At 48.8% G+C, this 24,722-nt stretch overlaps 1 protein-coding gene across 1 annotated transcript in view; it reads left to right on the top strand.

Annotated features, from left to right (window-relative positions):
* Positions 1-19,120: 19,120 nt before the first annotated feature.
* Positions 19,121-24,722, top strand: part of LOC119932843 (TBC1 domain family member 12-like) — a 106,415-nt gene continuing 100,813 nt past the window's right edge. Inside the window, exons 1-2 of the mRNA XM_038751962.1 lie at positions 19,121-19,175; positions 19,280-19,559. Of these exons, the coding sequence (XP_038607890.1) occupies positions 19,121-19,175; positions 19,280-19,559 (335 nt within the window). The remainder of the gene's footprint in view (positions 19,176-19,279; positions 19,560-24,722) is intronic.

The raw sequence follows: 24,722 nt of genomic DNA, 5'->3' as shown, positions 1-24,722 counted from the left end.
TTCATTCAATCGTATTTATTGAGCGCTTACTGTGTGCAGAGCACTGTACTAAGCGCTTGGGAAGTACAAGTTGGCAATCAATCAGTCAATCAAGAGAAGCAGCGTGGCTCAGTGGAAAGAGCCCAGGCTTTGGAGTCAGAGGTCATGGGTTCAAATCCCGGCTCCGCCAATTGTCAGCTGTGTGACTTTGGGCAAGTCACTTCACTTCTCTGGGCCTCAGTTACCTCATCTGTAAAATGGGGTTTGAGATTGTGAGCCCCCCCGTGGGACAACCTGATCACCTTGTAACCACCCCAGCGCTTATAACAGTGCTTTGCACATAGTAAGCGCTTAATAAATAAATGCCATTAAAAAAAATCAATGTCGTATTTATTGAGCGCTTACTGTGTGCAGAGCACTGTACTAAGCGCTTGGGAAGTCCAAGTTGGCAACATATAGAGACAATCCCTACCCAACAGCGGGCTCACAGTCTAGAAGGGGGAGACAGAGAACAAAACCAAACGTATTAACAAAATAAAATAAATAGAATAGATAGGTACAAGTAAAATAAATAAATAGAGTAATAACTATGTACAAACATATATACATACATACAGGTGCTGTGGGGAAGGGAAGGAGGTAAGCCGGTGGGGATGGAGAGGGGGATGAGGGCAACATATGGAGACGGTCCCGACCCAACAGCAGGCTCACAGTCTAGAAGGGGGAGACAGACAACAAAACAAAACTTATTCACAAAATAAAATAAACAGAATAAATATGTACAAGTAAAATAAATAAATAAATAGAGTAATAAATCCATACAAACATATATACATATATACAGGTGCTGTGGGGAGGGGAAGGAGGTAAGGCGGGGCGGATGGGGAGGGGGATGAGGTGGAGAGGAAGGAGGGGGCTCAGTCTGGGAAGGCCTCCAGGAGGAGGTGAGCTCTCGGTAGGGCTTTGAAGGGAGGAATACATATACCTAATGTATTCATTTATATTAACGTCTTGTCTCCCCCTCTAGACTGTAAGCTCGTTGTGAGTAGGGTATGTGTCTGTTATGGTGTTGTATTGTACTCTCCAAAGAGATTGAGAAGCAGCGTGGCTCAGTGGAAAGAGCGCAGGCTTTGGAGTCAGAGGTCATGGGTTCAAATCCCGGCTCAGCCAGTTGTCAGCTGTGTGACTCTGGGCAAGTCACTCCACTTCTCTGTGCCTCAGTTACCTCATCTGTAAAATGGGGATGAAGACTGTGAGCCCCACGTGGGACAATCTGATCACCTTGTATCCTCCCCAGCGCTTAGAACAGTTTTTTGCACATAGTAAGTGCTTAATAAATGCCATTATTATTGGTAGTAATAGTAGTATGATGTTCTGCATTCATTCGATCATATTTATTAAGTGCCCAATAAATACTACTGATATCAAGGAAGGCCTCTTGGGGGAGAATTGACCTTAATAAGGCTTTGAGGGTGGGGAGAGTAGTGGTCTGGCATATGTGTGGGGGGGGCGAGGGGGGCAGTTCATTTATTCATTCAATCGTATTTATTGAGCGCTTACTGTGTGCAGAGCACTGTACTAAGCGCTTGGGAAGTACAAGTTGGCAATGTATAGGGACGGTCCCTACCCAACAGTGGGCTCACAGTCTAGAAGGGGGAGACAGAGAACAAAACAAAACGTATTGACAAAATAAAATAAATAGAATAAATATGTACAAATATAAATAAATAAATAGAGTAATAAATACGTACAAACATATATACATATATACAGGTGGTGCGGGGAGGGGAAGGGGGTAAGGCGGGGGGGATGGAGAGGGGGAGGAAGGGGAGAGGAAGGATAGAGGGAGGATATGGGGAATGGTCAATTGTGAGAGAGACAAGATCAGGGGACAGTGAGTGAGCTCGTGCTAGAGGAGAGGGGTGTTTGGGTTGGGCTGTAGTAATAATAATAATAATGATGGCATTTATTAAGCGCTTACTATGTGCAAAGCACTGTTCTAAGCGCTGTGGAGGATACAAGGTGATCAGGTTGTCCCACGTGGGGCTCACAGTCTTAATTCCCATTTTACAGATGAGGTAACTGAGGCTCAGAGAAGTGAAGTGACTTTCCCAAAGTCACACGGCTGACAAGTGGCGGAGCCGGGATTTGAACCCTTGACCTCCGACTCCAAAGCGCGTGCTCTTTCCACTGAGCCACGCTGCTTCTCGAAGGAAGGTAAAGTAGGAGATTAAGGAAGGGGGTGAGCCGATTGAGTGCTTTAAAACCAATGGTAAGGAGTTTCTGTTTGATGCAGAGGTGGGTGGTCAACCTTCGAGGTTCCTGGGGAACAGGGCGACACGGACGGAATATATTTTTAGAGAAGTGATGTGTGCAACAGAGTGAAGTATGCAATGGAGTGGGGACAGAATCACCACCCACCCTTTCTCACAACCCATAATCTTGACGTAATCCCTGAGTCCTCTCTCTCATTCAACTGACATATCCAGTCAAGCACTAAATCCTGTCAGTTCACCCTTCACAATACTGAATGCCCTCCCTCCACACATAGTAATAATAATGGCATGTATTAAGCACTTACTATATGCGAAGCACTGTTCTAAGCGCTGGGGAGGTTACAAGGTGATCGGGTTGTCCCACGGGGGGCTCACAGTCTTAAGCCCCATTTTCCAGATGAGGTAACCGAAGCACAGAGAAGTAAAGTGACTTGCCCAAAGTCACACAGCTGCCAATTGGCGGACTCAGGATTTGAACCTGTGAGCTCTGACTCCAAAACCCGTGCTCTTTCCACGGAGCCACGCTGCTTCTCCGCCAAGCTAGCTCTCTTCCTCCCTTCAAAGCCCTGCTGAGAGCTCACCTCCTCCATTAGGCCTTTCCAGACTGAGCCCCCCTTTTCCTCTGCTCCTCCCCATCCCTCCTCCCTACCTCCTTCCCCTCCCCACAGCACCTGTTATCGACAAACACGACGGGGTCCCTTCTTGGAACTGTTGTCGACAAACGGGGTTATCATATGGGTTCGTTTAGTCGGTGAAGAGACGAGTGACTCCGAGAGAACGAGTCATAGATCAGGGCATTAGGAAAGTGGCGAGCAGCCCGTTCCCCCCACGATGGGGTACGAGTGACCGCAACGCCCGAACCACCGGTGTAAATCGGCGGCAGGGTTCGAGAACCCAAGGTGGTGACGCGGATAGGAAAAATGACTCGGAGACGTGAGTTCAGATAGAACAGTAAAGGCGGGAGGTGGCTACCTGCCCGTTCACCTCCCGAGAGAGGTACGAGTGACAAGCAGCCCCGATCCCATTCTCACTGCGTCTTTTATTGAGTTACAGCAACATGGGAGCGGAGCAATTGGGAATTTCAGGAATCCAATTAGGACCGACGGGATGTTATAAATTCTCATTATTCTCTGTTTCCACTGTCTTGTGCAGGATGTTGTTATCTGCCCTATGACCTTGCGTAGATAGGTGTTACTTGTTACTGGCCTTGAAGACATCTGTTGCTGAGCCTTGCATAAAATACAAAAAAAGGAGTTGTTCTCTTGGCCTGCACAAAATGGAGGGTCACTGTCAGCATACACAAAATGGAGTCAGTCATGTCAAGTCCGCTAGTGGACAATATGTTTGTACAGATTTATTACTCTATATTTCACTTGTGCATATTTACTATTCTATTTATTTTGTTATTGATGTACATATAGCTATAATTCCATTTGTTCTGACGATTTTGACACCTGTCTACATGTTCTGTTTTGTTGTCTGTCTTCCCCTTCTAGACTGTGAGCCCGTTGTTAGGTAGGGACTGTCTCGATATGTTGCCGACTTATACTTCCCAAGTGCTCTGCACACAGTAAGCGCTCAGTAAATACAATTGAATGAATGAATGAATGAATGAAATGCTAAAATCCACCCTTTCCTCTCCATCCAAACTGCTACCATGTTATCCTGTCTTGATTTCCATGTCAGCCTCCTTGCTGGCCTCCCCGACTCCTGGGTTGCCCATCCACCTCTGCATCAAACACAACCCCTCACCTTTGGCTTTAAAACACTTATTCACCTTGTCCCCTCCTACCTCACCTCGCTACTTTCCTACTACAACCCAGCCCGCACACTTCGTTCCTCCAAGGCTAACCTTCTCACTGTGCCTCAATCTCGTCTATCTTGCCGGCCAACCTCTCGCCCATATCCTACCTCTGGCCTGGAATGCCTTCCCTCCTCATATCTGACAGATAATTGCTCTCCCCCACTTCAAAGCCTTGTTGAGGGCACATCTCCTCCAAGAAGCCTTCCCTGACTGAGCCCTCCTCTCCTCTTCTGTGTCGCCCTTACTTGCTCCCTCATTCATCCTCCCTCGCATCCCCACAGCACCTATGTATTTATCTGTGTATATCTGTTGTGAATTTATGTGTCTGCCTCCCCCTCTAGTCTGTGAGCTCGTTGTGGGCAGAGAATATGTCCCAAGTGCTTAGTGCAGTGCTTTGCACACAGTAAGCGCTCAATAAATATGATTGAATGAACGAATGAACTCTTGTCTCTTCCCACTCCATACTTCACTCTGCTGCCTGGACCATCTTTCTACAAAAATGTTTAGTACCTGTTTTCCCACTCTTCAAGATCCTCCAGTGATTGCTCACCCACCTCCACATCAAACAGCACTCCTTAGCATAGGCTTCAAAGCACTCAATCACCTTGTCGCCTCCTACCTCACCTTGCTGCTCTCCTACTTGGGTCCATTCGTCTGCGACCGCTGCCCGCGCTGGGTGTCCTGGGGCTCCGGGGAGCCGCGCAGCGGGCGGGCCTCACTCACCGGCTTCATCCTGAGGAGCCGGGCGGCAGCGGCGCCCATACCCTTCACTACTCTAATGCCAACCTACTCACTGTGTCTCGATCTCATCTATCTCACCGCCGACCTCTCGCCCACGGCCTGCCTCCGGCCTGAAAGGCCCTCCCTCCTCATATCTGACAGACTATTACTCCCCTCTTCCCTCTTCAAAGCCTTACTGAAGGCACAGCTCTTGCAAGAGGCCTTCTTCCCTGACGAAGTTCGCATTGGAGAAGCAGCGTGGCTCGATGGAAAGAGGTCATGGGTTCGAATCCCGGTTCCACCACATGTCTGCTGTGTGACCTTGGGCAAGTCACTTCACTTCTCTGTGCCTCAGTTTCCTCATCTGTAAAATGGGGATGAAGACTGTGAGCCCCACGTGGGACAACCTGATCACCTTGTATCCCCCCCCCTAGCGCTTAGAACAGTGCTTCGCACACAGTAAGCGCTTAACAAATGCCATCGTTATTTCTTCTTTTCCCATTCCCTTCGGCATTTCCCTGGCTGCTCCTTTTATTCACCACCCCCACCACTTCATATTAATGTCTGTCTCCCCCTCTAGATTTTAAACTCACTGTGGGCAGGGAATGTGTTTGTTATATTGTTGTGCTCTACTCACCCAAGTGCTTAGTATAGGCTCTTCACACAGTAAGCGCTCAATAAATACAACTGATTGATTGATTCTGAGCACTTAGTACAGTGCTCTGCACACAGTAAGTGCTCAATAAATTTGATTGATTGATTGATTGCCTTCAAGCAGAATCATATTTGGTACCTAGAAGGCCTGCACTTTGATGTGCCTTCAGGCAGAGTTGCAGACAACGCATAATAGCAATTTGGAAAAGCCCTGATTACAGGACAGCAGAACACATGGTACAGGGAGGACAAAAGACTGCTACAACTTGAAAGGAAACAATTAGGATTCCACTATTACTAAAATATAGGAGCAGTGTGCTCTAGTGTAAAGAGGACGGGCCCAGGAGTCAGAGGACCTCAGTTCTAATCCTGGTCCTGCCTCGTGTCTGCTGTGCGACCTTGGGCGAATCACTTAACTTTTCTGGGCCTCAGTTACCGCAACTGTAAAATGGTGATTAAGACTGAAACCCACTTGGGACGTAGACCTTGTCCAACTCGTGTCCAACCTGGCCAATCTTAGTATGGTGCCTGACTGATCGGCACATAGTAAGCACTTAACAAATATTCATTCATTCATTCAATCGTATTTATTGAGCGCTTACTGTGTGCAGAACACTGTACTAAGCGCTTGGGAAGTACAAGTTGGCAACATATAGAGATGGTCCCTACCCAAAAGCGGGCTCACAGTCTAGAAGGGGGAGACAGACAACAAAACAACACATATTAACAAGATAAAATAAGTAGAATGGTAAACATGTACAAGTAAAATAGAGTAATAAATCTGTACAAACATATATACAGGTGCTGTGGGGAGGGAAAGGAGGTGGGGGGGTGGGGGGGGAAGGGGAGAGGAAGGAAGGGGCTTAGTCTGGGAAGGCCTCCTGGAGGAGGTGAGCTCTCAGTAGGGCCTTGAAGGGAGGAAGAGAGCTAGCTTGGCGGATGTGCGGAGGGAGGGCATTCCAGGCCGGGGGAGGATGTGGGCCGGGGGTCGATGGCGGGACAGGAGAGAACAAGGCACAGTGAGGAGGTTAGCGGCGAAGGAGCGGAGGGTGCGGGCTGGGCTGTAGAAGGAGAGAAGGGAGGTGAGGTAGGAGGGGGCGAGGGGATGGACAGCCTTGAAGCCCAGGGTGAGGAGTTTTTGCCTGATGCGTAGGTTGATTGGTAGCCACTGGAGATTTTTGAGGAGGGGAGTAACATGCCCAGAGCATTTCTGCACAAAGATGATCTGGGAAGCAGCGTGAAGTATAGATGGAAGTGGGGAGAGACAAGAAGATGGGAGATCAGAGAGGAGGCTGATGCAGTAATCCAGTAAAAAAATCAATTCCTCTAGTCCTGAAGTATCAGGACAGAGGCCTATCCACTGTTGCAAACGGGAAACTACATCAACTGGAAATGATCAACTTCAATCACTTATAAATTTGGTGCCATGTAGAATGCTAATGAATTTGGCTTTAGTTATTGATTCACAGATTTTAAATACTCCAGTTGCCTATAATTTGTAGTCTGAAATTTATTTCTATTTTGTATGTGTATGTCTCCACCACCTGGATTGCGAACCCTTTGCGGGGTAGGAACTGTGTCTAAATTTTTGGTTTTGTAGTCACTCATGCACTTAGCACAATGCTCAGCTAATAATAAGCACTTAACATATTTCAATCAATCAGTGGTAGTTATCGAGCACTTCCTGTATGCAGAGCACAGTACTAAGTGCTTGGGAAAGTACAGTACAATAGAGTTGGTTGATGCACTCTCTGGCCATAAGGAGCTTACAGTCTACAGTAGGAAACAGATATTAAAATAAATTAGGGTATAAAGATTGGTTCACAAATGCTGTGGCCCTGGGGTATGTAACAAAGTGCTTATGGAGTTCAGGGCCAAGTGCATAGTTGACAAGAGGGGATAGAGGAAATGAGGGCTCAGTCAGGGAAATTCTTTTGGAGGAGTTGAATGAATTGATCATATTTATTGAGTGCTTATTGTGTGCAGAGCATTGTACCAAGTGTTTGGGAGAGTACAATGTAACAGAATGTGATTTTAGGAGGGTTTTGAAGATGGGGAGAATGGTGGACTGTTCGATATGAAGAGGGAAGGAGTTCCCAGCCCAAGGGAGGACAGTAGGGGCCGTTGGATTTGGCAAGAAGGAGATCATTGATGACCTCTGAGAGGGTGGTTCTGTGGAGTGAAGGGGACAGAAGCCAGATTGGAGGAGGACAAGGAGAGAATTAGAGGAGAGGAATTTGAGACAGCAAGTGTAGACAACTTGCTCAAGGAGTTTGGAGAGGAATGGTAGGAGGAAGATGGGGCGGTAACTGGAGGGACCCCTGGGGTCAAGGGAGGATTTTGGGGGGGATAAGGGAAACATGGACATGCTTTAAAACAGTGGGGAAGAAGCCTTTGGAGAGTGAACAGTTGAAGATGGCTGTTTGGGAGGGGGCAAGTGTTTTGATAAGGTGAGAAGGAATGGGGCCAGATGCACAGGTGGAGGGTGAGGATTTTGAGAGGAGGATTTCAGAAAGACTTTGAAGATGGGGGAGTTTGTATCTTGTGGATTTAAAAGGGGTGTGAATCGCAAGCAGGAGAGAGGGCGTGAGTAAGGGATTGGAGGTGGGAGAGATGAGAACAAAGCTCGGCGGGTACGTTGGCTTGAGAGGGATGAAGAAGGTGGGCTGCCGTAGCCAATCAATCAATCTCTGGCATTTACTGAGCAGAGCACTGGACTAAGTGAGTAGGAGAGTACACTAGAGTAAGTAGATGTGATCCCTTCCCTTAAGGAGATTACAGTCTAGTTGGAGAGACAGACACTAAAATAAATTACAAGTACAGGAAGCAACCGAGTATAAAGGTATGTATATAAATGCTGTGGGTATGGAGGGTAAGGAGAGTACCTAAATGCTTCATTGCAGGTGCAGATTCAAGTGCCTGTCCGTACTTAATGAAGGCTCCCAAAAGGGTGAATGCACAGTATCTGCCGCCTTTGATGTCTCAGAGATACAGTCACTCTCTCTCCCAGCTATCTCAGAAAGTGTGTCCTAGAGACAGGGGCGCTAGCAAGAGATTGTGGGTAGCTCAGGGCAGACCATCACCACTACCGCAAAAGCAACTCAAAGGCATAGCTTGCTGGTGGTAAGACACGCCTTTCCCCTCCTAACCATTGGCCTGAGCAAGAGAAGCTTGGAAACGGGAAAGAGCACGGGCGTGGGAGTCAGAGGTTGTGGGTTCTAATCCTGACTCCACCACTTGCCAGCTGTGTGACTTTGTGCAAGTCACTTAACTTCTCTGTGCCCCAGTTACCTCATCTGTAAAATGGGGATTAAGACGGTGAGCGCCATGTGGGACAACCTGATCACCTTGTATCCCCCCCCCCCCGCGCTGAGAACAGTGCTGTGCACATAGTAAGTGCTTAACCAATGCCATTATTATTATTATTATTACTAATCTTCACCCAATGTTAGATAAGAGTGGGTTTTGATTTTTTTTTAATAGTATGTGTTAAGCGCTTACTGTGTGCCAGGCACTAAGCTTGGGTAGATACAAGATAATCAGGTTGGACACAGTCTATGTCCCACATGGGGCTCGCAGTCTTAATTCCTAAGGCACAGAGAAGTTAAGTGACTTGCCCATAGGTCACACAGCAGACCTTAGAGGAGCCAGGATCAGAACGTAGTCCTTCTGACTCCCAGGCCATGCTAAAATGTTTAAAAAGAGAAGCCTTAACAGCCCTTTTTCAAGCCGAGCATTCAAAAGGAACAAAAGCCATGTAGAATCTGGTCAGAATCCAAAAGGGAAATGTGCATGAGTACTCTGAAGAACTTTAAAATTCTGATTACACATATTTGTTCGCAAATAATATTTTAATTGGAGATGGAGTTCAAAGGAATGTAAGAAAGCAAACACAAACAGAGATCGAAAACCACAAGCTAAGATTTACACTAGAAAAAATTCCTAAACAAATCATCAACCTTCCCTAGCCAGCTTCCCATCATCTTGAATAGGGAACATAGACTTCCCCATGAGGAGCCAGCTTTGGAGCAGCTCCACACTGAAGAGTGTCAGGGAGCCGAAGCAGCTCCAGATTTTTCTTCTCCCATCAAGATAATTCGGGGACTTTACTCTCCCCAGTACACCCTCTACAGTGGTGCAAAGAGGCCATCATCCTTTGCTTCCTTGGAAATGTAGTTTTTCATTCATTCGTTCAATCAATCAATCGTATTTATCGAGCACTTACTGTGTGCAGAGCACTGTACTAAGTGCTTGGGAAGTACAAATCGGTAACATACAGAGACAGTCCCTACCCGACAACGGGCTCACAGTCTAGATGGGGGAGACAGACAACAAAACAAAACAAGTAGATAGGTGTCAATACCATCAGAATAAATAGAATTATATCTATAGACACATCATTCATAAAGTGAATATAGTAAATATGTACAAATAAAATAGAGTAATACGTATGTATAAATATATACAAGTTCTGTGGTGAGGGGAAGGGGGTAGGCCGGGGGTGGGGGGCGATGGGGAGGGGAGGAGGAGGAGGAGGAATGGAAAAAGGGGGCTCAATCTGGGAAGGCCTCCTGGAGGAGGTGAGCTCTCAGTAGGGCTTTAAAGGGAGGAGGAGAGCTCGTTTGGTGGATATGTGGAGGGAGGGCATTCCAGGCCAGAGGAAGGACGTGGGCCAGGGGTCGACGATGGGACAGGTGAGAACGAGGCACAGTGAGAAGGTGAGTGGCAGAGGAGTGGAGTGTACGGGCTGGGCTGTAGAAGGAGAGATGGGAGATGAGGTAGGAGGGGGAGGTGATGGAGAGAGCCTTGAAGCTGAGAGTGAGGAGATTTTGCTTGATTTGCTTGATTTTGCCTTTCCTTCCCTGCAATTTCTTTGCCAACCTTCAACAGGGCCATTTGGATGTTTTGAACAGCTATCCCCAGAGACTGACCACTGCACAGCACCTCCAACCCCCAAAAGACAGGAGATCAGAGAAGGTGCACTACTGAATTTTCACGTGCTAGAGAGTCTCATCAGAAGACACTCCCATTCATAAATGCAATCTTATCATCGGTAGCATCATTTTCAAAGCGAAGTACACACTACTATATTTTTCTTTCTGCTCCAGCTATATATATATATATATATATATATATATATATATATATACCATTTGTGTCTACCTGTCTTCCCCCATGGAAGTGTGAATCCCTGAAGAGACGGGGCCATGTCTTCGTGTCTTCTGCTTTTGTTGTTTTCTCTCAGATACCTTGCACAGCACATACAGTAGTTACTAGCCTAGTGGAAAGAGCACAGGCCTGGGAGGAGAGGACCTGGGTTCTGATCCTGGCTCCATCACGTACCTGCTGTATAATCTTAGGCAAGCCACTTAACTTCACTGTGCCACAGTTCCCTCACCCGCAAAATGGAGATTCATTAAGACTGAGAGCCCCATGTGGAAAGTGATCCATGTCCAACCTGATTAGCTTGTATCTACCCCAACGCTTAGTATAGTGCCTGGCCATAGTAAGTGCTTAACAAATACCTTTAAAAAATGCTATTATTGCCTCTTTGAAGAGGAAACTTTTTTGAATGGCTTTAAAGTTGAGAAGGCACCTGGCATGGCAAAAAGGAGCGGAGGCAGGGGGAGGTGGAACAATCACAAATTCCATCCACATTTCTCAAAGCCTCAAGAATTTCCAGTGGCTGCCCATCCACCTCCACATTAAACAGAAGCTCCTAACCATTGTTTGCTCCCTCCTACCTTACCTCATTGATTTCCTATTACAACCCAGCCCGCACACTTAACTCCTCTATTCACTGTGACTTGATCTCATCTATCCTGCTGCTCACCTGGCCTGGCCTGCTTCTGGCCTGGAACCCTATCCCCCTTCATATTTGAAAAAAACCACCACTCTCCCCACCTCCAAAGCCTTATTAAAATTTCATCTCCTCCCGGAGGCCTCCCCTAAATTCTCATATCCCCCACTCCCTCTCCCTTCTGGGTCATCTCTGCATTTGGATCTGTACCTTTTGTACTCAACACCCCAGGATTTATAGACACATCCTCAATTTCAATCAATCAATTGATCATTTAATGAGCTCTTACTCTGTGCACAGCAGTGTACCGAGCACTTGGAAGAATACAGTATAGCAGAGTGGGCTAATTTATTTTAATGTCTGTCTCCCCCTCTAAACTGTAAGCTCCTTATGGGGAGGGAATATATCTACCAACTATGTTGTATTTTACTATCTCTAGCGCTTAGTACAGAGCTCTGCACACAGTAAGCACTCAATAAATGCCATGGATTGATTGATTGCCATTTCTGTTTCAAGTGAGAAAAATGGGCAGCCATTGGATAGTTTGAGGAGGAAAGTGGTATGTTCCAAATAGCATTTTAAAGAAATGTTTTGCTGCAGCATGTTTTAACTTGAGGGTCTTCAAGAAAGCAATTCCCACGTTATAGGAGAACTGATCATCAGAATCAGGCCGAAAACAGGACATTTCCTCCCAAACCCTGTCTGCCCCTAGATTTTCCATTACTGGAGATACCCCCACCATCCTCACTGTCTCACAAGCCCATAACCTTGGCATTGTCCTCGACTCATCACTCTCATTCAACCCAGGTACTTTTAGGAGATGTAGAATTAATGAAGTAGCAGTAGTCAGGAAATAGGGGGAGGAGGTGAAAAGGGAAGGCCTTCCAGAGTAGAAGTGGTTCCAAAGGGTCCTTGAAGATGGGGAGAACAGTACTGTTCTGTGTGTGTAGGGGGGAAGAGTTCAGAGAAGCAGCATGGCCTAGTGGATAGAGCAAGGGTCTACAAGTCAGAAAAACCTGGGTTCTAACCCCGGCTCCCCCACTTTTCTGCTGTGTGACCTTGGGCAAGTCACTTGACATTTCTTTGCCTCAGTTACCTCACGTGTCAAATGTCGACCGAGACTCTGAGCCCCATGTGGGACACGGACTGTGCATCACCAGAAAGCAGGGCAGAGAATAGGACATGGTGCAGTTGGGAGTGAGCCATCCCCTTCACGAGCATCCATGCAACCAGTGCTTGTGGTATCCAGCGCAGGGACTGCCATTGCCTGCCATCAAATTCAGCTGTGATAGCGAATGGGTATAAAGGGTGAACTTGCCAATGGAGAAGGGACTGGCTCACCCTGACTGGTGCCAGGAGTGGTCAGACAAGAGCTCCCACTCACCCTCCTGGCTGGTGAGGACGATAGAGACTCCATAGGGCCCCCAGCCAGGCAGTGGGTGTCTCTTTCTGACAGAGAAGTGCGCTGAGCTAGTGTTAGCTATCTGTCCTCCCCAGAATGCTGTGGGGGTGAAAAATGGCTTCTGCTTACAATGCCAAATCTGTAGAAGTCCTTGTCCTGATAACAATAATAATAATAATAATGGCATTTATTAAGCACCTACTATGTGTAAAGCACTGTTCTAAGCGCTGGGGAGTTTACAAGGTGATCAGATTGTCCCACGTGGGGCTCACAGTCTTAATCCCCATTTTACAGACGAGGTAACTGAGGCACAGAGAAGTTCAGTGACTTGCCCAAAGTCACATGGCTGACAAGTGGCGGAGCCGGGATTTGAACCCATGACCTCTGACTCCAAAGCCCAGGCTCTTTCCACTGAGCCACGCGGTGTGCTGAGCTAGTGTTAGCTATCCGTCCCACCCAAAATGCAGTGGGAGTGAAAAATGGCTTCTGCTCGCAATGCTAAGTCTGTAGAAGTCCTTGGTCCTGATGAAATCTATGTCAGGATCGCTAATCACAGAGTAGACATCTGGAACTCCAACCTGAAAAACAAAAGAACCCACATTAAGAAAAGCAGGTGTAATATGTAAACCTTTACTAATACCATGTGCTGTGCACAACTGTTTCTTTCAGCATTGTAATCACTTTTCATCCCTTATCTTCCCACCCAAAACCTGCCCTCCCCCTGTTTCCCATCACTGTAGACAGCATAACTATCCCCCCTACCTCACAAGTCTGTAACCTCGGCATTGTCCTTGAGTCATCTCTCTCATTCCACACACATGTTCAATCTGTCACCAAATCCTGTCAGTTCTGCTTTCACAACATTGCTGAAATCTGTCTTTTCCTCTCCATCCCAACTGATACCCTGCTGATCCAAGCACTTATCCTAAAGAGCCTTGACTACTGCACCTGCCTCCTCTGACCTCCTGTTTCTCCCCATACTCCAGTCTGCTACACAGATCAGTTATCAACACAAATGTTCTGTCCATGTCTCCCCACTCCAATGGCTGCCCATCCACCTCCACATCAAAGATAAACTCCTTACCATTGGATCAGTTCCCTCATCTGTAAAATGGGGATTGACTGTGAGCCCCCCGTGGGACAACCTGATCACCTTGTATCCCCCCAGCACTTAGAACAGTGCTTTGCACATAGTAAGCACTTAATATAATGCCATCATCATTATTATTATTTAAAGCACTCAATCAACTTGCCCCATCCTACCTCACCTCACTAATTACCTACTACAGTCCAGCCCACACAGCCCCTTCCTCTGAAGCCAGGTTACTCACTGTGCCCTGATCTCAACCATCTTGTCACCGACCTCTTTCTAATGTCCTCCCTCTAGCCTGAAACTCCCTCCCCCTCTATATAGGCCAGACCACCGCTTCTCCACCTTTGAAACTGCCCTCTCAAAGGTCACAACTGACCTCCTTCTTGCCAAATCTAATGGCTCCTACTCTATCCTAATCCTCCTCGACCTCTCTGCTGCCTCTGACACTGTCGATCATCCCCTTCTCCTCAACACGCTACCCAACCTTGGCTTCATGAACTCTGTCCTCTCCTGGTTCTCCTCTTATTTCTCTGGCCGCACAGTTTCAGTCTCCTTCGTGGGCTCCTCCCCCCCCTCCCATCCCTTAACTGTAGGGATTCCTCAAGGGTCGGTTCTTGGTCCCCTTCTGTTCTCCATCTATACTAACTCCCTTGATGAACTCATTCGCTCCCACGGCTTCAACTATCATCTCTCCGCAGAAGACACCCAAATCTACATCTCCTCCCCTTTTCTCTCTCCCTTCCCTCCAGGCTCGTATCTCCTCCCGCCTTCAGGACAACTCCACCTGGATGTCCGCCCGCCACCTAAAACTCAACATGTCTAAGACTGAGCTCCTTATCTTCCGTCCCAAACCCTGTCCTCTCCCTGACTTTCCCGTCACCGTGGATGGCACCACAATCTTTCCCACATCACAAACCCGCATCCTTGGTGTCCGCTTCTAGACTGGGAGCCCGTCTTCTAGACTGTGAGCCCATTGTTGGGTAGGGACCGTCTCTATATGTTGCCGATTTTTACTTCCCAAGCGCTTAGTACAGTGCTCTGAACACAGTAAAGGCGATTGAATGAATGAATGAATCAATTGACTCCGCTCTCTCATTCACCTCACACATCCAATCAGTCACCAAAACCCGTCGTCTCACCTTCACAACATCACCAAGATCCGCCCCTTTCCTCTCCATCCAAACCGCTACCTTGTTGGTACAATCTCTCATCCTATCCCGACTGGATTACTGCATCAGCATCCTTTCTGATCTCCCATCCTCCCGTCTCTCCCCGCTTCAGTCTGTTCTTCACTCTGTTGCCCGGGTTATCTTTCTACAGAAACGCTCTGGACATGTCACTCCCCTCCTCAAAAATCTCCATTGGTTGCCTATCAACCTTCACATAACGCAAAATCTCACTACTGGCTTCAACGTTCTCCATCACCTTGCGCCCTCCTACCTCAATTCCCTTCTCTCCTTCTACATCCCAGCCCGCACCCTCTGCTCCTCTGCCGCTAACCTCCTCCCTGTGCCTTGTTCTCTCCTGTCCTGCCCCCGGCCCATGTCTTCCCGCTGGCCTGGAATGCCCTTCCTCCTCACATCTGCCAAACTAGTTCTCTTCCCCTCTTCAAAGCCCTACTGAGAGCTCACCTCCTCCAGGAGGCCTTCCCAATCTAAGCCCTCCATTTTCCTCTGCTCCTCCTCCCCGCCCCATCGCCCCTATTTCCTCCCTCTTCTCTACCCCCTTCCCCGCCCCACAGCACTTGTGTGTATTTGTACATATTTATTCTATTAATTGTATTAATAATGTGTATATATATCTATAATTCTATTTATTTTGATGCTAATGATGCCTGTCTACTTGCTTTATTTTGTTGTCTGTCTCCCCCTTCTAGACTGTGAGCCTGTTGTTGGTTAGGCGTTGTCTCTATCTGTTGCCGAATTGTATTTTCCAAGCACTTAGTGCAGTAAGCGCTCAATAAATATGAATGAATGAAGAATGAATACAATGCCTGACACAAAGTAAGCACTTAACAAATACCATAAAAAAGGGGGGGATGAATTGTAGAGTGAAGAGGAAATATTAATAGAGTGAAATAGAGTAATATTAATTACTCTATTAATTTATAATACTCTATTAATTTATAATACTCTATTAATTTATAATAATATCTTGTATTAATACAGTGAACTATTAAGAGTGAAGAGTGAAATATTAATGAAGAACAAGCCTGTTTGGATATGGAGAGCAAATGTGGCACGATGACTTTTGAAAATTGGAAGGGGTCAAAATACTGGTCTTTGGGGGAACAGGACAGATAATAATAATTACTATTATGGTATTCATTCATTCATTCAATCATATTTATTGAGTGTTTACTGTGTGCAGAGCACTGTACTAAGCGCTTGGGAAGTACAAGTCGGCGACATACAGAGACGGTCCCTACCCAACAATGGGCCCACAGTCTAGAAGGGGGAGACAGACAACAAAACAAAACATGTAGATAGGTGTCAAAATCGCCAGAACACATAGAATTAAAGCTATTTATTAAGCTGTTACTATGTGCCAGGCACCGTTCTAACCACTGGGTAACCACGTTGTCCCAAATGGGGCTCACCGTCTTAATTTCCATTTTACAGATGAGGTAACTGAGGCACAGAGAAGTTAAGTGATTTGCCCAAGGTTGCACAGCAGACAAGTGGCGGAGGTGGGATTAGTACCCACATCCTCTGACTCCCAAGCCCGCGCTCTTTCCACTAAGCCACACTGCTTCTCACAGTGAAGTGACTTGCCCAATGACAGATCTGTGGGTGTGGGGGGTGTGGGAGAAGACAGCGGGGATTGTGGCCAGATAGATTTCAGAGTCGGTGAGGGTAGAGATGGTGAGATGATGAGGTTGAGTTTGTGTCCATGTTGTTGAGTGAGTAAGGTGGTTGGAGGAGGTCACTGGCGTTGAGGAGTGAGAGGAAGTGGGCAGCAGAAGGGCCATCAGGAACATCCACATGGATATTGAAGTCCTTAAGGATGAATGTAGGGTTGGAGAGAGAAGGAATGTAAGAAAGGGGTCAAAATGTTTCAGGAAGTTGAAGAAGGGGCCTGGGGGACAGTAGATGACCATGACGAATAACTGGAGTGGATAGTAGAGGCAGATGATATAGGCTTCAGAGGAAGGGAAAGAGAGGACCGGGAAGAGTGGGAAATGTCACGGAAGTGACATTAGGGAGCAAGAACAAAGCCAACTCCTCCCCCCTTTCCTGGTCAATCTTGGGGAGTGGGAGAAAATGAGGCCTCCTCTGGATAGTGCATCAGGGAGACAGTCGTATGGAGTGAATCAGGTTTCGGTGATAATAACAATGATAACTGCTATTTGTTAAGCATTTACTATGTGCTGTACTAAGCACTGTACTAAGCGCTGGGGTGGATACAAGCCAATAGGGTTGGACGGAGTCCCTGTCCCTCACGGGGCTCAGCGCTCAATAAATACAATTGAATGAATTTTAGAGATGAGGGAACTGAGGCACAGAGAGGTGACGTGACTTGCCCAAGGTCACGCAGCAGATAGGCAGAGGAGCCGGGACCTTCTGACTCCCCCGGCCCAGGTTCTAGCTGTGATTGGGTCAGGAACCGATCAAGGGTGAGAGGTAGCTTTCCTATGATGGGGCGGGGGTTACACAGGCCAGAGTTGGCTGACGGAGGGCGGGTGGAGGGGGGGGACAGCGGGAGGAGTGGGGAAGAGTTGGATGAGGGGGTGAGGGCGTGATGGGAAGGAAGGACAGGGATGGGCTGACCCGACCGCCCGCCATCCAAACGACGACGGGCCTTTATCAGCAGAGCGTCAGACAGCCACACCTTCTACCGCTCTGGGTTCCTCACTGGGCACCCCAGTCGAACGACAGGCCGAGTGGGAGCAGGGAGAGGAAAAATGAAGGCCCGGCCGCTCCTCGGCCGCATCAGTTCGGGAGCGCGTTTCGCGGGTCTGGAGTTCGGAGGTCCAAGAATAATGTAATTCACCTAATATTATATCACAGAGAGAGAGGGAGAGTATGAAATTAGAATGGATTTCCCTGGCAATCTTTTGTCTTTATGACTTCATCCATTCAATCATATTTATTGAGAGCTTACTGTGTGCAGAGCGCTTGGGAAGTACAAGTTGGCAACATATGGAGACGGTCCCTACCCAACCACAGTCTAGAAGGGGGAGGCAGACAACAAAACAAGACATGTGGACAGGTGTCAAGTCGTCAGAATGAATGGAAATAAAGGTAGATGCACATCATTAACAAAATAAATAGCAAATACGTACAAGTAAAATAGAGCAATAAATCTGTACAAACATATATACAGGTGCTGTGGGGAGGGGAAGGGGGCAGGGCGGGGGGATGGGGAGGAGGAGGGGAAAAAGGGGGCCTGGTCTGGGAAGGCCTCTTGGAGGAGGTGAGCTCTCAGGGCTTTGAAGGGAGAAAGAGTTAGCTTGGCAGATCAATCAATCAATCAATCAATCAATCAATCGTATTTATTGAGCGCTTACTGTGCGCAGAGCACTGTACTAAGCGCTTGGGAAGTCCAAGTTGGCAACATAGAGAGACGGGCCCTACCCAACAGTGGGCTCACAGTCTAGAAGGGGGAGACAGAGAACAAAACCAAACATACTAACAAAATAAAATAAATAGAATAGACATGCACAAGTAAAATAAATAGAGTAATAAATATGTACAAACACTTATACATATAGGCAGGTGCTGTGGGGAAGGGAAGGAGGTAAGACGGGGGGGGGGGACGGAGAGGGGGGCGAGGGGGAGAGGAAGGAGGGCACCGCGTGTTGGGGAAGCAGCGTGGCTCAGTGGTTGGGAGTCGGAGGTCATGGGTTCGAATCCCGGCTCCGCCACCTGTCAGCCGCGTGACCTGGGGCAAGTCACTTCACTTCTCCGGGCCTCAGCGACCTCCTCCGTACAAGGGGGATTAAGAGTGTGAGCCCCACGTACCCCCCCCCCGCCGCTTAGCGCGGTAAAAGCCCGCTCTTTTAGACTGTGAGCCCGTTGTTGGGTAGGGACCGTCTCTCTATGTTGCCAATTTGTACTTCCCAAGCGCTTAGTACAGCGCTCTGCACGCAGTAAGCGCTCAATAAATACGATCAGCGCGGTAAAAGCCCGCTCTTTTAGACTGTGAGCCCGTTGCTGGGTAGGGACCGTCTCTCTATGTTGCCAACTTGTCCTTCCCAAGCGCTTAGTACAGCGCTCTGCACATAGTAAGCGTTCAATAAATACGATTAGCGCGGTAAAAACCCGCTCTTTTAGACTGTGATCCCGTTGTTGGGTAGGGACCGTCTCTCTATGTTGCCAACTTGTCCTTCCCAAGCGCTTAGTACAGCGCTCTGCACACAGTAAGCGCTCAGTAAATACGATGGATGACGATGACGATAAAAGCGCTTCACGCAAACCACCGTCATTCAACGTTAGAGAGAAAAGGTGGGTGGGGCTCCAGCGGAGGAGCCGATAGGGGAGGGCAGCGCGGCTTCCGGTGTGAGCGCGGCTCCTCTAGCCCGACCCTCGTCTCGATGGTCCCCCCCCAGTTCGCGCCTGCGCGCGCCGCCACGTGGGCGGGCGGGCCGGCGTGCCGATGGTGGGGCCGGAGGATGCTCCGCCGGCGGAGCCCTGCTGCTGCGGCTTTCGCCGCCGCCTGGCGGAGGAGGGCCCCGCGGCTGGACGGGGCGAGGAGGAGCGGGAGCAGGAGGGGGAGCCCGGGTCCCGGCCCGCCGGGGCCGCGAGCCCCAATCCCCGCGACCCGTCCCGAGGGAGCGCGGCCCAGGCCCCGCCCACCCCGGGCACCGGCCCGGCGGCCGCCTTCGGCAGGTACGGGCGGGGGGCTCGCTCGGCGGGGGGGGGGGGGCCTTAACGAACGGCCACCGGTGTCTTTTACGGGGCCCTCCCAAGACCCGGGGTACGGAGGCGAGACAGTCAGGCGAGGCACGGGGAAGTTGGCACTTGCCCGAGGTCACACGGTAGGCAAACGGCCGGGCTGCGGAGTAGAATAATAATAATAATAATAATAATAATAATAATAATGATAGCATTTATTAATCAATCAATCAATTAATCAATCGTATTTATTGAGCGCTTACTGTGTGCAGAGCACTGTACTGAGCGCTTGGGAAGTCCAAGTTGGCAACATATAGAAACGGCCCCTACCCAACAGTGGGCTCACAGTCTAAAAGGGGGAGACGGAGAACAGAACCAAACATACTAACAAAATAAAATAAATAGAATAGATATGGACAAGTAAAATAAATAAAGAAAGAAATAGAGTAATAAATCTGTACAAACGTATATACATATATACAGGTGCTGTAGGGAAGGAGGTACGACGCGGGGGATGGAGAGGGGGACGAGGGGGAGAGGAAGGAAGGGGCTCAGTCTGGGAAGGCCTCCCGGAGGAGGTGAGCTCTCAGCAGGGCCTTGAGCGCTTACTATGTGCGAAGCGCTGTTTTAACCGCCGGGGAGGTTACAGGGTGATCGGGTTGTCCCATGGTGGGGGCTCGCAGGCTTCATCCCCATTTTACGGATGAGGTCGCTGAGGCTCGGGGAAGTGAAGTGGCTTGCCCAAAATCACACAGCTGACGGTTGGCGGAGCTGGGGATTAGAATAATAATAATGATGATGATGATGATGATAGCATTTGTTAAGCACTTACTATGTGCGAAGCGCTGTTTTAACCGCTGGGGAGGTTACAGGGTGATCGGGTTGTCCCATGGTGGGGGCTCACAGGCTTCATCCCCATTTTACGGATGAGGTCACTGAGGCCCGGGGAAGTGAAGTGGCTTGCCCAAAATCACACAGCTGACAGTTGGCGGAGCTGGGGATTAGAATAATAATAATAATAATAATAATGATGATGATGATAGCATTTGTTAAGCACTTACTATGTGCTAAGCGCTGTTTTAACCGCTGGGGAGGTTACAAGGTGATCAGGCCGGCCCGCGGGGGGCTCTCAGGCTTCATCCCGATTTTACGGATGAGGTCACTGAGGCCCGGGGAAGTGAAGTGACTTGCCCAAAATCACACAGCTGACGGTTGGCGGAGCTGGGGATTAGAATAATAATAATAGTAATGATGATGATAGCATTTGTTAAGCACTTACTATGTGCAAAGCGCTGTTTTAACCGCTGGGGAGGTTACAGGGTGATCAGGCCAGCCCGCGGGGGGCTCACAGGCTTCCTCCCAATTTTACAGGTGAGGTAACTGAGGCCCGGGGAAGTGAAGTGACTTGCCCAAAATCACACAGCTGGCAGTTGGCAGAGCCAGGATTTGAACCCATGACCTGTGACTCCAAAGCCCGTGCTCTTTGCACCGAGCCACGCAGCTGACAGTTGTTGGCAGAGCTGGGATTTGAACCCAGATCCTCTGACTCCTGGAGCCGTATTCGCGCCGCACTGCTTCCAGCGTGGCTCGGTGGAAGGAGCACGGGCTTTGGAGTTCCAGAGGTCATCTATCAATCGTGTTCATTGAGCGCTTACTATGTGCAGAGCACTGTCATGGGTTCAAATCTCGGCTCCACCAATTGTCAGCTGTGTGACTTCAGGCAAGTCTCTTAACTTCTCTGGGCCTGTTACCTCATCTGTAAAATGGGGACTAAGACTGTGAGCTTCCCATGGGACAGCCTGCTCACCTCGTAACCTCCCCAGTGCTTTGCACGTAGTAAGCACTTAATAAATGCCATTACTATTGTTATTATTAGGGATGATGCCCACTCAGCCAGTGAAGCTTTGGTTCCTGGAAACTGTCCGGCCCAGGAGGCGTTTGGGAGGAACTCGCATTCAACCCCTAGGCAGGGTTGGGTATTTGCTGCTCCTCTCAGTTTCTAGCAATAGTGCTGGAACACCAGCTGAGCGTACAGAGTGCTCAGACATGATCCGTGCCCTCTACCCTTTACAGTCTGAGTGGAGGAGCAGATGCAAAATAAATTACAGACTTTTTAAAAATGGAATGTTTTGAGCCTGAACTGTGTGCAGAGCACTGTATTCAGCGCTTGGGAGAGTGCAATACAACACAAGTTCTCTGCCTACCAGAAGACATTACAGTAAATTACGGCTGTGTGCGTAAGTGCTGTGGGGCCCGATGATGGGGTGAATATCAAGGGCCTCAAGGATGCCATCTAAGTGCATAGGTGACGCAGAAGGGAGAGGTAGTAGGGGAAACGAGGTCTCAGGGAAGGCTGCTTGGAAGCGATGTGTTTTTTTACTGTAACTGTGGGTGTCCCTCAAGGCTCAGTTTTGGGTCCCCTTCTATTTTCCATATACACCCACTCCCTTGGAGAACTCATTTGCTCACATGGCTTCAGCTACCACCTCTGTGTGAATGATTACCAAATTTACATCTCCAGCTGTGATCTCTCTCCCTCTTCGCAGACTCTCATTCATTCACTCCATTCATTCATTCAATCGTATTTATTGAGCACTTACTGTGTGCAGAGCACTGTGCAGAGCACTTGGGAAGTACAAGTCGGCAACGTATAGAGACGGTCCCTACCCAACAACGGGCTCACAGTCTAGAAAGGGGAGACAAACAACAAAACATGTAGACAGGTGTCAAAACCACTGTGAGCCCAATGTTGGGTAGGGACTGTCTCTATATGTTGCCAATTTGTACTTCCCAAGCGCTTAGTACAGTGCTCTGCACATAGTAAGCGCTCAATAAATATGATTGTTTGATTGAATATTTAGAATTATAGCCATATGCACATCATTAATAAAGTAACATAGTAAATGTGTATAAGTAAAATTAAATAGAGTAATAAATATGTACAAATATATACAAGTGCTGTGGGGAGGGGAAGGAGTTAGGGCGGGGGGGGTGATGGGAAGGGGAGGAGGAGAGGATAAAGGGAGCTCAATCTGGGAAGGCCTCCTGGAGGAGGTGAGCTCTCAGTAGGGCTATGAAGGGAGGAAGAGAACTAGCTTGGCGGACGTGTGGAGGGAGGGCATTCCAGGCCAGGGGAAGGACATGGGCCAGGGCTCAATGGCGGGACAGGCGAGAACGAGGCACGGTGAGGAGGTTAGTGGCAGAGGAGCGGAGGGTGTGGGCTGGGCTGGAGAAGGAGAGAAGGGAGGTGTGAGGTAGGAGGGGGCGAGGGGATGGACAGCCTTGAAGCCGAGAGTGAGGAGTTTTTGCTCGACGCGTAGGTTGACAGGCAGCCACTGGAGATTTTTGAGGAGGGGAGTGACATGCCCAGAGCGTTTCTACACAGAGATAATGTGGGCAGCAGAGTGAAGTATAGATTGAAGCTGGGGAAGAGACAGGAGGATGGGCGATCAGAGAGGAGGCTGATGCAGTATCCAGTCAGGATAATAATGATGGTATTTGTTAAGCGCTTACTATGTGTAAAGCACTGTTCTAAGCTCCGGGGTAGATACAAGGTGATCAGGTTGTCCCACGTGGGGCTCACAGTCTTAATCCCCATTTTACAGGTGAGGTCACTGAGGCCCAGAGAAGTGAAGTGACTTGCCCAAAGTCACACAGCTGATAATCGGCAGAGCTGGGATTAGAACCTATGACTTCTGACTCCCAAGCCCGCGCTCTTTCCTATGAGCCACACTGCTTCTTGAACCAGCGAGGTAGCAGTTTGGATAGAGAAGAAAGGGCGGATCTTGGCGATGTTGTGGAGGTGAGAATGGCAGGTTTTGGTGACCGATTGGATGTGTGGGGCTAATGAGAGAGCATAGTCAAGGATGACACCATGCTTGCGGGCTCGTCAATCAATCAATCGTATTTATTGAGCGCTTACTGTGTGCAGAGCACTGTACTAAGCGCTTGGAAAGTACACGTTGGCAACATATAGAGACGGTCCCTACCTAACATTTGGCTCACAGTCTAGAAGGGGGAGATAGAGAACAAAACAAAGCATATTAACAAAATAAAATAAATAGGATATGTACAAGTAAAATAAATAAAGCAATAAATACGTACAAATATATACATATATACAGGTGCTGTGGGGAAGGGAAGGAGGTAAGGCGGGGGAATGGAGATGGGGAGGAGGGGGAGAGGAAGGAGGGCGCTCAGTCTGGGAAGGCCTCCTGGAGGAGGTGAGCTCTGAGTAGGGCCTTGAAGGGAGGAAGAGAGCTAGCTTGGCGGATGTTGGGAGGGAGGGCATTCCAGGCCGGGGGGAGGACGTGGGCCGGGGCGGGGGTCGACGGCGGAACAGGTGAGAACGAGGCACGGTGAGGAGATTAGCGAGGCACTGTGAGGAGATTAGCGGCAGAGGAGCGGAGGGTGGGGGCTGGGCTGTAGGAGGAGAGAAGGGAGGTGAGGTAAGAGGGGGCGAGGTGATGAACAGCCTTGAAGCCCAGGGGGAGGAGTTTCTACCTGATGCGTAGGTTGATTGGTAGCCACTGGAGATTTTTGAGGAGGGGAGTAACATGCCCAGAGCGTTTCTGGCCAAAAACAATCCGGGCAGCGGTGTGAAGTATGGATTGAAGCGGGGAGAGACAAGAGGATGGGAGATGGGAGAGGAGGCTGATACAGTGGTCCAGACGGGGTGGGATGAGAGCTTGAACGAGCAGGGTAGCGGTTTGGATGGAGAGGAAAGGGCGGATCTTGGCAATGTTGCGGAGCTGAGACCGGCTCGTGAGACGGGAAGGATGCTAGCGCTGTCTGCAGTGACGGGAAAGTCAGGGAGAGGACGGGGTTTGGGAGGAGCTCAGTCTTGGACAGGTTGAGTTTTAGGCCCTCATTTCTTCCTGCCTTCCAGCCATCTCTACTGTACTGAGAAAGCAACATGGTATAGTGGATAGAGCCTGGGCCTGGCTGTCAGAAGGTCATGGGTTCTAATCCCAGCTCTGCCACTGGACTGCTGTGTGACCTTGGGTAAGTCCTTTCTCTGTGCCTCAGGTACCTCATCTGTGAAATAGGGATTGTGAGCCTCATATGGGACAAGGACTGCCCTAGTGCACGTACCTGCCCCAGTGTTTAGTACTGGGCTTGGCACAGAGTAAGCACTTAACAAATACCATTACCAAT

This window comes from Tachyglossus aculeatus, chromosome 10, assembly GCF_015852505.1.
Source record: "Tachyglossus aculeatus isolate mTacAcu1 chromosome 10, mTacAcu1.pri, whole genome shotgun sequence".
NCBI classification, from domain to species: Eukaryota; Metazoa; Chordata; class Mammalia; order Monotremata; family Tachyglossidae; genus Tachyglossus; species Tachyglossus aculeatus.
The sequence above is the reverse complement of the archived record's forward strand: the minus strand, read 5'-3'. Positions and strand labels throughout refer to the sequence as shown.